Below are 14,579 nucleotides of genomic sequence, written 5' to 3' on the forward strand. Positions count from 1 at the left end.
TCTAGCCTGGAATTGACAGTGTTTAGGTAATTGTGGAAGATATATGTAAGAAAATTCAACAGAATCATAGGCAACCCCAACACTGGTGAGAGCAGTGTAATCACTGATTTAAAACAAACGAACCTCTCAGGCAGAATTATGAGTAGGTGAAAGAAGACAGGGGTAAGAATGTAGAAGCAAAATAACTGAAAAGTGGGCATTGATAATCAAGAGGGTGCTGGGGTCTTTGCTAGAAGAGTTCTGTCTACCTTTACTTGCCTTCCCTCTAAAAAGGAACAAGTGATTGAATGACTTCGTGCAGCTCTGGCCCCAACAAGAACTGTGAAGACCAACTGCTTCACAGGATCCAGTTTCTTGGGAAGTTGTATCTGATGCTAGGATAAGCATGCTATTGCTTGCTGTTAAACTGAAGGGGTTTTGCAGCAATACTGCGCTTCTGGATCATATCTGAGATTTCAGTTCTTCAGTGATTCCTTTTCTGAGAGTCATTATGGTCCATCATACAACTATATATATAGGACTGCCTTTTAAAAGTTAAGTCCATTTACTTCTTTACCAAAGAAAGTGATGTAGATAGAGAAAAATGTCTTGTGGCTAAATGACCTATGGATCAACCAAGTCATCCAATACATTAAAATAAAATTTTTATTTTAAGGCACATTTTCAAATAAATTTACCACCCAACAATTTTTATAGCAGAGAAACCTCTCAAAACAAAAACTTAAGAAGCATATTATTTAGGCATACAGTGAAATCTGGACCAAACTGGGGACGCATAACCAATCTATAACAGGAAGCAGATTGTTGTCCCTGTTCTTTTCATTATCACAGAGACAGCAGTGAGTGGAACAAGTCCAACACCTCTCGAGATACTTTCTGTAAACTGCAGAATTACAGAGGAGATGGAGCTTAACAACAAACCTTGCTGAAGGGCCATTTCTGTCATCTAAATGCTAGTCTAAATGGACGAGACCTTGGAATTGTAGCTTTATAACTTTTTGACTGCAGGCTATATTAAACACATTTTACATTTTGCCTCTATACATATATTCTGTACTGAAAAAAATTTCAGGAAAAAATTCTTAAACTCCCTATGCAAGACATATGCTGATATTTCCTATACAGTATCAGTTTTCAATGTTGGCTACAAACCACTAAATTGATTTCACTTCCCATAATTTGAATTATACTGCCCTTAATAAAATTTTTGCCATAGTGCACAAATAACCTTAATATGTTATGAAGGGAGATGTGTTTTCAGGGCAAAGGAAATGCTTCTGAAAGGCTTCCTTTATAACAATTTAAAGCTCATTTCCCTAGCCCTTTTCCATTATTTTCAGTAAACTGACCTAAGTTTAAGCAAGCATTAATCAGAAAAGAATGATCACAGATGCTGGCCACTCCTCCAGTAAGGTTTAAGTAACAAGGTCTCCATAGACTCAAAAAAGACACAGCAAAAAAAAAAAGTGATCTGTTTCTAAAAATGGAAGTATGTAAGTTCAAAGAAGAGATTAAAAGACCTGAAAACTATGCTTGGCAGAGCTTAAGAAATGAAGATTTTAAAAACTGGAGAAATGAAAGCCTTATTAGAAAAAACAGAAAACAGAAGCCATACAGAAAATAAGCTAGAGGAAACTTTTAAAATGGAAAATAACAAAATACTTAAAGCTCCAGAGATAATAAGACACATGAAAAGAATTCTGATATGCATAATTGATAGCCCTGAAGAAGAGAACTGAGCAAATCAAACTTCTAAAAATTCAAATAGAATATTACCTGAAAAAAAAAAAAAAAACAATCAAGAAATGGGTCCTGATTAAGAGAACTTTATGGGCATCCAAGCAGTGAAATCAAGTCATGTATACATAGTGAGGGAAAAAGGATCATCTCAGACCTGTAGCAAATTCATAAATCAGTGAAGCAAAAGGCTCCCAAAGGTCTGAGGAAAATAAAGTATACCAGGAATTTTATACCCACAAAAAGTTGTATTTAAAATATAAAGGGCATAGATATTCTGAAGTATGCAAGAACTTACAAGTATACAATCACCTGGGGAAAAAACACTTGATTACAAAATTCACCGAAAAGCAGTTCAAGAAAAGTAAACCTTTTAGAAACTCAAGAATAATGGGGAATGACTATGAGATGCAAATTAAATATTTGAATATTGTCTATATAGGAATAGTAAAACCAAGTAGAAGAACTCTTAGGTGTGGTCTTATTTTTCATAACAGGAGTCATATGCTATCTCTAATTAACATACATGAAGCAAGAAAAAAATGACTCCAGAGTTTTAATGCTTTTTATAACTATCCTTTATTTTAGAAGGAATCTTTTAGGACTAGATTCTCTTAGAGAAAAAAATTTTCAAGTATTGTTAACATTTCTTCACTTTCACATTTTTTCCTTTTGTTAATAAATCCAAGTAAAATTAATTTGCTTTATTTATTAAATATAGCATATAAGCCCACTTTTGTAAAACATGTATTTAGGACAGGTAGTTGGAATGAAATTCACCAAATAGTAGTATTTATTTCTGGTTGATGCACTTTTGAGTGATTTTTATTTAGTGCTTTTTTCTTTTTTAATAAACATTTAGATTATCCTTCACATGGAAAAAAAAAGTTGTTTGGAGTTTCAAGCTTTTTTATAAGCTTCCAACACATGTATTGTTTGTTGGAACTGCCGGTTGGTAGCCACTTTTCTGGAGGGCAATTTGGCAATATGTAACAGGAACCTTATTCTTTTTACACAATAATCCCATTTATAGGAATTTGCCATAACAAAACAAATATACACTTAGATTTATCCCATCATTTTACATATATTTTTTATATATGAGAAAAACTGGAAATAGCAAAAATGTCCATCTGTAGGGGTATGAATAGATTATGTAGAACATCATTAGTGTTCATATATTTGAATAATCTTTAACGGCAAGGGAAAATATTAATCCCTCAGTCATTAACATTATTCAAAAAATTTCAAAATAGTGATCTTTTTGTGTGTGTGTGTATACATAAAACAATTCTGAACTTCTCAATTGCTTTACAATGAATTCATAATAAAGTTTACAACTTCTATGAAAAGTTTGCAAACTTATAAAACTGAAGTACTGTATAAATTACAAACTAAGAGTATTCTACTTTTCAACTTGGAATAGTTTTACCAGTTATTGAACACTGGCAATTGCTGAAAGAGGGACAAGTGAAATGATGAAAATTACTATATGTAACACTTTTATGTAAGTATAACCTAGGTGATGGGTTTACTGCCCCACAAATACCTTTGGCCATGTGGTATATACTGCCTTTAGGAAGGATGGCTGAGTTGGGGGCAGTCTCTCGTTGCAGTTTTCTTTTAATGAAAATTACTAATATATACAAAAGTAGAACAGTAAAATGAACACCTTACATACCTCATCACCTGTTCTCCAAGACCTGAAAGGAGATGAAATATTTGAACGCTCCAAGTCATTTTTTAATAAAAGAGCTGACTTTGGTATTCATTAATAAAACAAATGAGCTAACTACACCACTTAAGTAGGATCCTGAGGGATGCCAATGCTTTAATATGAAAAGCTAACAGTAAATACACCTGCTCTTAAATTAACATTTAATAAATACCTTTCTAAGGTTGTAAATACGGTAGAAAAACCCTCAACCTCCTGCAATGTATTTCAGGTATCTTCCATGTTGGAGAATACATATGGCAAGAGCCCAGATAGTCTCCTGTTTAAGTAATGTATATCTGAGGAAGCAGTACAAAGATAATAACTATCCTTAAAATACATTTGTATTTACTTATTCTGCAGATTTCCAAATTAATCTATGGCATCATTTAGCATAGAAGTCTTGGTAAATCTCTCTGAGGGGTTTGGACAAAATTACCTCATTTCAGTGTATAGTATCAAAAACAGCTAAAAAACCTAACACCAACAATACGTTTGAACTCCCCAACTATAATCACTGACCACAGGCATTATTGGTAAACACCACTATGGCTTTCCAGGTAGTACAGGAATTCTATGCCAAAATGGATAGTCTGACACATATTTGTTCCTCAGAAAATAACAATCATCTCTTCCCTACTTTAATTGTCAGTATCAATCTCAGTGTTTAAAAACTGCTTCAAGAGATCTGTTTCAATTTTATATCCAACATGTATCACCTTTAGAACTCACTTTATTGTTTTGGCCCTCAGTTTCATCAATGATAAAATGCTTCTATCCACTTCATATGGGTGTTGTGAAGATCCAGTAAAATAAAGGACATGAAAAAAAATCCTTGGATTTTTTAAACTAAGCCTGTGATGTAGAATATTCACTAACAGTAAAACATCTCTCCGAATTGTCAACACTGTATTTCCACTGTCTAAACAACTAGATGAATTAATCAAATTTGACTCTTATCAAAGATTTATTAACTTAAAATAGAATTACTTCAAATACAGACAAAAGCAATTTTGTTTCTTTGAATATCATCAATATACAAAGAATATAAAAGAAAAAATTCTGAATCTTCATGTTGTAGTTTTACTTTATTTTTTTTTACCTTTTAAAAAGTTTTTGGCACTACAAGATTCTGTAAAGAATAGAAGTGACAAATTTAAAACACATGAAAGTCCTTCCTAATTCTTAAGAACAATATATATAAAGTCTGAAGCAACCAAAGTATGAATACAGCTAATAGAAAATAAAGAATGTAATTTTTAAATTCTCTCTTTATACAATTCATCAAGGTTAAACAAAACATAAAATTCCCTTAAAAATAGGGTAATAAAATAGATGAAATTTGTATCACTCAATTTGGTGATACTAGTAAAAACTATACTTCATATTTATATACAAATAATACAGTCTTTAAAAACAGTTTTAGAATTTAAATAAGCTATCTAAACGTGTTAAAATTTTAAATCAGGACCTGATTTGTTTTGCTTTCCATTAAATGTCACTTTTTCTGCTGAATGTAACTGACATTGAGGTACGGATACCCTTGAGACAGCAGGATTGGCTGGTTGCTGTACATCGGTAGACCAGCTGAAAGAAAATGGACTCGCATTACTCCGACACGTTTCCTCTTGGTGGGTGGGGACAACGCTCTCTACACCGACGGGTGGCACATCTGTCTGTTGGACACAACACAGACAGGAAACTGAAAGGCTTGTGCCTATTTATCTGACAACCCCTTAGAATTAACTAGTAGCTAGTTTTCTTTTTTCTGTTTATTTAGTAAAGAGGAGATGAAGCACTTCAAAACATTTAGTAGGGGAGAAGGGTGGGGTAGGGACTGTACATGAAAGAAATGAGAGAGATGGAGAGGAGGAATCAAAGGGAACAAACCCACCAGGGAAGAACTTCAAACTCTCCCCCAACCACCAAAAGGGCCTATATGACCAATAGTAACTTTCCCTCAGCCCTAGCTCTTTGCTCAGCAGAATAAACCAGCCACAGTTCAAGGTTCTGCCTCTCTATAATAAAGAGATACCCCAGCCAGACATGGATAGTTTAGGTAGGAAGGCTTAAATTTATTAAGCCTGAGACCCATACCAGGGCCCCCCCTTATAGTTACCATTTCATTAGGTCAGCATTTCCTGAGTGCCTTTCTTTAATTTCTTGAACTCCTAGTTTAACTGTAATAATTTACTCCAGTTTTTTTGAGCTCCTAGGTTAGAGCTAAAGGCCAGACTCAGATATTCCCTACTAGAATTGAGATATCTCTGAGGCAAGTAGGCTAGATAAAATGCTTACAAATTCCTTGGACTTTTCCTTAGTTTGTAATAGTCATTACTTCAAAGCCACTACTGGTACATCAGCACCAACTAAATATAGTGAATTCCAGTGTCATTCAAGTTCAGTTTTAAAAAACAATATGACTGTGCCACTACTGAACTCAAAAACTTCTGTTAGATACCCACTGCTTACTACACAGAGTCCAAGTTCCACGATACAGCCTCAGCCTGCCTACCTTTAGCTTCATCACCTACACATCTTACCTACCTCATCCTTTAGTCCTATTATTTTTTTTCGTATTATGCTAGGCAAAACTCAGTGTCTTTGCATATATTATTCCCTCAGCTAAGAACATTCTTCCCTTCCATTCTCTACAAATCTCTAGGGAAAAAAATCCTTATCTCTTTGAATATCTGGTTCAAATTTCAAAACATTGTTTCATTTGATGCCTGGTGTCCATATCCTGCCTGCTCTCTCTGCTACGGTAACAGCTGATTTCTCTAAGCTTCTATTCTTGTCTATTTTACATGCCTGGCTATGATAATAAAATATGCGTTAAGTGTGGACAGTTGTATTTAGTTCTTGCTTGAGCAACAAGCAACGAGCACAGTCTGACTAACGTACAGTATATTCTGTTAACAAACGTTTACTGAATGCATGAATTTCACTCCCAGGTGCTAGCCTTCACAAAGGCTCCTTGTCCCAGAACAAAACCCACCCAGTCTGTTAACAAATTTGTAAGGATGGTACCTTGAGTATAGAAAGGTTTGTTGGCCTGAAATCTGGCATTTCCCTGATGCATGAAGTTTTGATGCAAACCGTAAGGCCACGAAGCTGGGACAAGAGGGAAATGGGGACGTGGTGCATGTTCCCAAGGAATTGGAGGATTTAGTCCTGGAAAGCCTGGTTCTGCATTCAACAAGAAAGACATTTTAAAACATCAGTCTTTTCATTCAAATATTTCTTCATTCTGCACAGTTTACTGAGTACCTACCACTGGCCAAGATCTATGCTAAATGCAGAGGATACAAAAAAATTTTTTTAAGAATCAAACACTAATTGTGCTCAAATGATTCCTAAAGGACACATATATAATTAGACATATATAATAATATGTGGTAATTGCTGTTAACAGATCAGTGGAAGGTGTTCTAAAGTGAGGGCTAACCTAGTTGTATAAAGATAGAGGTTTTCCTATGATTGACTAAACTGAATTTTAAGGGAGAAGGAACGAGTTAGGCAAAATGGGGCAAGGATGGCATTTTAGACAGAAGGAATAGCATATACAAAAGCCAGGAAGCTGGAAAGTACAGCAAGTTTGGGAAGTTGCAAAATAGTCAACAGTCTAAAGGTAGGGATAAAGGGAAAAAGTGGTAAGAGAAAAGACAAACAGTAGGTATGATCTATATTTTGAAGAACATTAGATATATCATTAAGGAGCTTATATTTTATCCTAAAGGTGATGCCAAGTAGCCTACAGCTAATTATATCCTGGCCTTGAAGGAGATCCTATTAAAAGCTGACACATTGTGGTATAATGGTTGAGAACTTAGGCTTTGGAGCCAATGGATCTAAGTTCCAACAATTATTAAGGTTCTTTTAAAAACCTCAAGGTTGTTGTAAGGATTAAATTAGATAAAATGAAAGTAAACTGGCTTATACAAGTTTTGATGTATAAGTAGGAACAAAAAAAAATATGAGTCCTATTCTTTCTACAGCAAACTACCCCCAACCAATCTACTTCCTTTAAGATGTATCTTTAAATACATTTTTCAAAGTGCAGTATGCCCTAAATCTTATGCATCATTTTTGGTAGCTTTTCTCATCTAGGATCACAATGTGACATGAAATAATCTGAAAGACACTGCCTTTTTCCACTAAATTTCCTAGCAGGAACTCAAATTAGGAGGTGTGGGATAGGGAGCATAGGGAGCAATAAAACTAAAATCCATACTAGCCCCATTCTCACAAACTCAGGAGGTAACCAGGAAAACAAAGCCCCTGGCTCACTGAAAGTTCATACAGCTAAGTTACAGCTAAGAACTAAAGTTGCAGGGTTCAGAGTTTATAAAAAATGAGACTGGGTAGGTATGTTGAGGTCCTGACCAATTGCAAAATTATGTTTTAACATAAAAGGGTATTTTTAAGAGTATATTCCAATCTCCCTTGGCCATTCTCCACAACCAAATATTTTCATAATACAAGCAATATAACCCTATTAAAGATAATTCTGAAAACATGGAAAAATTCATACAATCTCCTACTCTAATACAACTATCATCATTTTAATATATTCCTTTCCAGTCCTTCCATTTTTAATACAGTATTAATTTTAGCTGTAATATTAATTAGGAGTGGTATACCCATCCAAACAATCAATATATACTGAGTAACAGTTTATATAATATATAGTAGAATATTACACAAATAATGTATCTATCATACATCAGGCAATATACTGAACACCAGAGAGACAGTGACAGGAAATAATTCATAGCCTCTAGAAGTTTAATGGGTTATGCAGATAAGCCAACAGGCAATTTCAACATAGTAAGGCAAGTGATATGATATGGATATTAAGGAATCATGGGGGAGATAAAGAATACATCATAAAATTGGAGGACAGGATCAGCAAGAGTTAAAGGCTGATCTCTTTTCCTAAACAAAGTGATCTAAATTTTAAAATGGAGGATAAGCAAGTTAGCCAAGCTTTGGAACAAAGCAAGAGGAGGAGAGAGTGAGCAGGAGGAGTGATGGAGAGGATATTCCAGGCAGAGGGAACAACTCAGGTAGACCATCAGCGGGGTGAAAGACAGTATGCAGTATGCTGATCGAATGTTAATCAGTTATTTAAGGCTGAAACAGGGATCAAATACTGGTAGGGACAGGAAAGACTTAAAACTATAAAAATAGAGCCAAAACATAAAAGGTTAAGACACTGGATCTGTTGTTATGGTTATATAACTCAGTAACTATCATAGTGTACATCATGGCATACAGGTAAAAAAACATTTCTTGAAGCACAGGCCACATTAGAATGGCCATGTATGCCACATAGCCTTTTATCTTGGAAATTAAATGAGTTCCCAGTCTGGTATTTCTGCTCAGCAAAATACATTATCTGTATTGTTCCAAAAAAGGTTAGAGATGCCTCCTCTATCACAGTGCTCTAAGGAATAACTTAGAATTATCACTAAAATTCATTTGAAAGTTTACAAAGGAGAAGATTCAAGCTTTCAGTCTACATTTCCTATGCAAACTATACTTCAGGAAAGCTAACTAGTTAATAAGGAAAGGTCTTTATGGAAGAAACACAAATAGTAAATAAATAATCATCATTTGACAACCCTGCTGAAATGATGGATATCAGCAATAATTATCAATGGTGGCTAAGACTATAATGTAAAACTAATGAAGAACTTTATAATGGATGGAAGAGGCTGACATCACCTAACTCACTGATCAATCTTAAGTAACTAAAAGAGGAACCACCACATAGTAAGTTCCCTCTGAAGTGAGGGAACAGGAAACATACAGGACCAACCAAGAAGTAAGATCCTTGCTAACAAAAAAAGTCCTGAATCTAATCCAGCCTCTGGACCCAACAACCCACTTAAAGGAAATACGGGGGCAGAAATACATGTTACAACAATGCCACAGAGATAAAATCAGCCAACACCAGAATGGGGGAAATTCTGGTTTCTTTAACGAATAGTTAACATGGGGGGAGACATAGGGGAAACTGTTATAATTAAAGGAGACTTACAAGATGTAAAAACCACATACAATGTATGGGCTTTGTTTGAATCTTGATTCAAATAAATCAACAATGACAATAATTTTAGAGAAATAGGGAAAAATGAACAAGGACTGGGTATTAGATAATATTGGATATGGTAACAGTCTTGTTATGTTTTTAAAGAGATAAAAACTGAAGTTCATAAGCAAATTTGATCCAACGTCTGAAATTTGTTAAATTACTGAAGCCAAAAAATTTTTTTAATGAGGTGAAGGGTTCAGATAAAAGAATAGCATCAATATTGTTAACTCTTAAATTGGCCCAATGGGGGGTTTCATTACACTTTACTCTCTCCTTTTGTGTACATTTAAAAATTTCCATAAATTTTTTAAAATAAAAATATCCCAAAAAAGCTGGATATAAAACTAGATTTATTGCATATATCAATTATTTTTAAATATGCAAATAAAAAAAGACTGGACAGTAATACATCAAAATATTACTTCATAGTTATATCTAGGAATTGAGATTATGGATAACTTTTTCAAATTTCTATAATAAATATGTATCACTTAGGTATCAGAATAAAACTATTATTTTTTTAATGCTACAAAGTACTACTAATATCTTTTTAAAGAATTGTTTCTTACTGAGAGAAAGTAAGGGTCTAGGGCAAAGGGCACAAGTCTGAAAAAAGAAACTGGTTTAAATCTTAAATCTACTATAATCATTTATGACTGCATGGTAGTTAAGTTTTTTAACCCTTTAATTTCCTCAACTGTAAAATGAGTGCAAATAATACCTATGCCAAGCAGGATTGTTGTGAAAATTTTAAATAATAATTAACATGTATATTACTTCATTTAATATTCACAATATTCCTGTGAGTTAGATGCTATTAGTATCCCTACTTTACAGATAAAACCAATGCACAAAACTATTAAGCAACTGTCCAATACCATATAGGTGGCAAAGCCAGAATTCAAATCCAGGCAGTCTGAATCCACAGACCATACTCTTTACCTTTATCTAATCCTATACTGTCTCTCCACAATATTGCTTGCTATCCATTTCTTCACATTTATTTCCCCAGGTTCAACCAGTAATACCAATCACCCAACCTTTCTATAGACAGACAGAAGAGAAGAAAAGGAAGGGTTACCCGAATTCCCCACTGTACCATTGTTCACCAGGGAATTTGGAGCCACAGCACGAGGCCAGTGTCCATCATGAGAGGAGCTAGGGATCGCCACGGGTCTAGCAGCAGGCTGTGCAAAGATGATGCTGGGATCGTTCAGGCCAATATTGCTGGGGGCACTGCCTGGTGCAGAGTGGATCACTGGGCCATGAATAGGCCAGGATGGGGTAGGGATCTGGAGGGGGTGTACTGGCAACAATCCCATATTGTGCATGGGAGAATACTGAGCTGGTGGTGACTGGGGAAAGTTATACATAGGCATCTGGACCTGATGGGGGGGCTGGGCTCCCTGCTGAGGTGGGCCAAGCTTGGGCTGGGATCCTGGCTGGGATGGAGGCTGGGTAATGACAGCTGATTGGCAAGAGTTCTGTGGAAACGGCTGGGGCTGAGGAGAGTAAGATGGTGAATCAGACTGCAGAGAAAAAAAGATACATTTTAAGATTAATTTATAAACATCTTAATTTTATAAAAGCAGAGATTACCAAAATACAAAATCATGGAGTTATTTAATTAGAACATATAAACAGAACTCTATAATGTGAATAATAAATAATAATAGAACCTCATTTTATACGAAGGTAGAATTTTTCCCAAGGTCCTCAAACCCTCTCTCACATAGAAATTACCTCATAAGCCTTTCTACTGTCCAAAGAAGAGTGAGCCCAGACATCATCCCCTTCATGTAGATCCACATTTCAAATTGTAACTAGAAATTTACACCTAAATATCTCAGTCACTTTGGTTCAGTACCTCAATAGTATTTGCTGAGTGTCAGTTATGTACTGGGTACTGTTCTAGGTATTCAAAACACAACACTAACTTGTAATGCCTTCATGGAGCTTCAAGTTCATGGGGGAAAGGTGGAGGACCAGGTAAAGATTACATAAGAATCACAGTAAAGTACAATGATTACTATGATAAAGAACATGTAGGGTATAGTACGTAACGAAATCCCTAAACTCACTTTGGGAGGAGGGTAGACAAGATGAAGGAAAGTGTAAATCAAGAGAAACTTCTAGGAGGAAATGACCTTTAAGCTGAGACTCAAGGGTAAATAGAAACCAGTCTGACAAAAGAGGGTAAAGAGGAAGGGAAGTGTTTGATACAAAGGAACAGAATTGAAGGTCTGTAGGCATAAAAACACATGGCATTTTAAAGTAACTGTAATCTGAAAGAAGTTTAATATTACTAGAGTACAAGGGCAAGAGCAGGGGAATGGCAGATCCAACCAAGGCTGAAAAACTAAACAGGGACAAGATAATGAAGTCCTACAGGCCTTACAGTTTAGACTTGGAAGGCATTAGGAAACCGCTGAAGGGATTTAAAAACAGGCCAGGAACATAATCACTCAGTGTTAAGGAAAAACTATTCTAGTTTACTAGGAATGAAATAGAGTATATTTAAAAAAAAAAAAAAAGACTGATGAGACTAATTGATTAAAAGACTGCTCTAACACAATAGTTCTAAAATGATGGTAGCCTAGGCTAGGGAAATATAATACTGGAAACAAAAGAGAAACAAACAGCTGTGAACAATTTTTTATAGATAGGAATACCGTGATTTCATGAGTGATTGGATGAGGGGGTTGAAGGAGAGGGAGTAGTTCTGGAAACTAAACAGAGAATGAGACCACTGAAGGAGGAGGAGAGGCAAGTCTGGGGAGCTGGAGAGAAATATAAGCTACCTTCCAGACATGCTGACCCTGAAGTGCTTTGTGAGACATCAGAATGGCCATGTCCATTAGACAGACTCTTACCCAAATCTTAGGTGAGAGAAAAAAGTATGAAAGTGAGGGGTAGCATAGGAAAGTGGTTTTGGAGACAGAGTCTGAGAGTTCAAGTTCTGCTTCCAAGTGTCTGTTGACCTCAGGCAAGAAACACAAACTCAGTTTCTTCACCTGTAAGGTATAAATAATAACAGAATCTAACAGGTTTTTGTAAAAATTAACTAAACAATGCATGTGGAAAATATAAACCAAATTCAGGACAGTAGGTACATTTTAGTAGCAGGGAAGGGATGGGAGACTACCTAATAAGGCTGTTGTTTAGATTAAAAGTAAGTCACGACTCTGAGGTTTCCCATTAATATGGGAATAGCATCCAAGAGGAATGTACAAGGGCTGTCAATTATGGGTAATTTTTTAATAAACCAAAAATAACAAAATGTTACAAATTGTTAAAGCCTGGTGGTAGTACATGGATATTTATTATTTTAGATACTTCTTCAATGTTTTAATAATATTTTATAATAAATAGGGGGAAAGAATGCTTATATAGCACACAGCACTCAACAAATATTAGTTAATATCATTGTTATTATGTAACATTTATGAAACTGTCAGCCTCACAGTAGGTATTCAGATGTTTGGGAGAGGATTAGTGGGCTTCTAAATGTTTTTCTGAGACTCTCCCTGTACTACTCTTCAAATGTTCTAGTATGTTTTTCTAAAATACAGATCACTTCAGATTACCATGTATAAAAGTTACCAGCTTTGAAGCTACATAGACCTGGGTTCGATTTTTTTCTCTCTTTCCCAACTTCTCAGTTTGTAAAATTTGATAATAATAACCTACTACTTTACATAGCCACTCAAAGGATTAAATTTGGTAAGTGTGAGGCAGTAAAGCACACTGTCAGGTTTAGAAGCTTTCATTTAGTACTGAATTTAATTAAGTTAGGAAGTACAAGGTGAATATAGACTTAAAGAAAGGTAAAAAGCAACTCAGCAAAACTAATATGAAACTTGTGAATCTGAATTCTAGTCGCTAGTCTTTTACAAGGCACAATTTCATCAGGCATCCACATTAGCTATGAAAAGACAAACAAAAGCTTCAAGCAAGTGAAATGCAATACATGTACTGCCCTAATAGTACTAAAGCCCTAATACGTCTCAATTTTTGTGTGTTATTTTTTAATAGTACTGACAGTTTTTCACTAGGCAAAGCCTGAAATCCCAACGTCATTACTTATTTTAATATAAACAACAACCTTATTAGATAGTTGTTACCTTATTTTACAAATAAGGAAGAAGACTCACTGAAGTTAAGTAGCTTGTTCATCAATATAAATCCAGATCTACAATACTCCAAAAGTAATGGTCATTCCACCTCATGTGCCCAACAAGGACACCTCTACAAAGCGCTGTATCATCTGAAAGATTCTATTTGCCCATCTTAAAAGACCAACCCTATCACCCATCAAAGACAGTGCTGTCATCCTGCCAAGACTAACCATATACAAGCAGAATACTTACACATTCTGAGGACTGTCTAGACCTTATAGACTGATCACCCTGTTGCTGGGCTGAACCAGCCACTTGTTGGGCATTTACAAGGTTGCGGACCAGCTGGGCTGCTAAGGAAGACATCAGAAAGGAAATCAATGGATAAAGAAAATAGCAGAGAAATGACAAAAAACTCACTTCTTCTTAAAAAAGAGTCTCAAATCTGAGATTTTATAAACTTAAGACTTTTAAAACTATGATTATGCTAGTGAAAGGCTATAAAAACCATTTTTTAAAGCAGTTTTTCACTGGTCCTAGAAACAATAATCGAAGTGTTCCTAAAGGACACAATGTATTTATTTAACAAAATACCTTCTGCAATAAGACTCTGAATAACTGGTAATCTTTACTTCTAAAATATTCTAGTTTTTTTCTTTCAATAAACTCTCATTTGGGTTTCTAATTCTTAAAATTCCTTATGAAATACAACAGGAATAGATTTCCCTCTCTCAACAGCAGTAGGAATAAATATAATTTCTCCTTTATGTTCCCAGAAAAAATCCTCTCATTAACTTTTGAAAAAAAGTTACCATCTTAAGGGACAGAAATAAAGCATGTGACTCAAATCCAAAGAATACTTAGAGGGAGTTGAATGAATGCAACAGATTACTATAACCTTGATTGTGAA

At 35.0% G+C, this 14,579-nt stretch overlaps 1 protein-coding gene across 10 annotated transcripts in view; it reads right to left on the reverse strand.

Annotated features, from left to right (window-relative positions):
• Window positions 1–1,019: 1,019 nt before the first annotated feature.
• The window catches only part of TUT4 (terminal uridylyl transferase 4), a 163,072-nt gene continuing 149,512 nt past the window's right edge, over window positions 1,020–14,579 (reverse strand). For 4 of the 10 annotated variants that reach the window (XM_073233936.1, XM_073233930.1, XM_073233929.1 and 1 more), the window contains 4 exons: window positions 13,922–14,022; window positions 10,633–11,080; window positions 6,482–6,640; window positions 1,020–5,038 (listed from right to left, as the gene is read on the reverse strand). In XM_073233936.1, coding sequence (XP_073090037.1) covers window positions 4,950–5,038; window positions 6,482–6,640; window positions 10,633–11,080; window positions 13,922–14,022 — 797 coding nt within the window. In that variant the 3' untranslated portion in view covers window positions 1,020–4,949. Of the gene's footprint in view, window positions 5,128–6,481; window positions 6,641–10,632; window positions 11,081–13,921; window positions 14,023–14,579 lie in introns of those variants that run through there. The other 6 variants (XM_073233933.1, XM_073233932.1, XM_073233934.1 and 3 more) reach the window with 4 other exon arrangements.

This window comes from Manis javanica, chromosome 4 (assembly GCF_040802235.1).
Source record: "Manis javanica isolate MJ-LG chromosome 4, MJ_LKY, whole genome shotgun sequence".
Taxonomy (NCBI): Eukaryota; Metazoa; Chordata; class Mammalia; order Pholidota; family Manidae; genus Manis; species Manis javanica.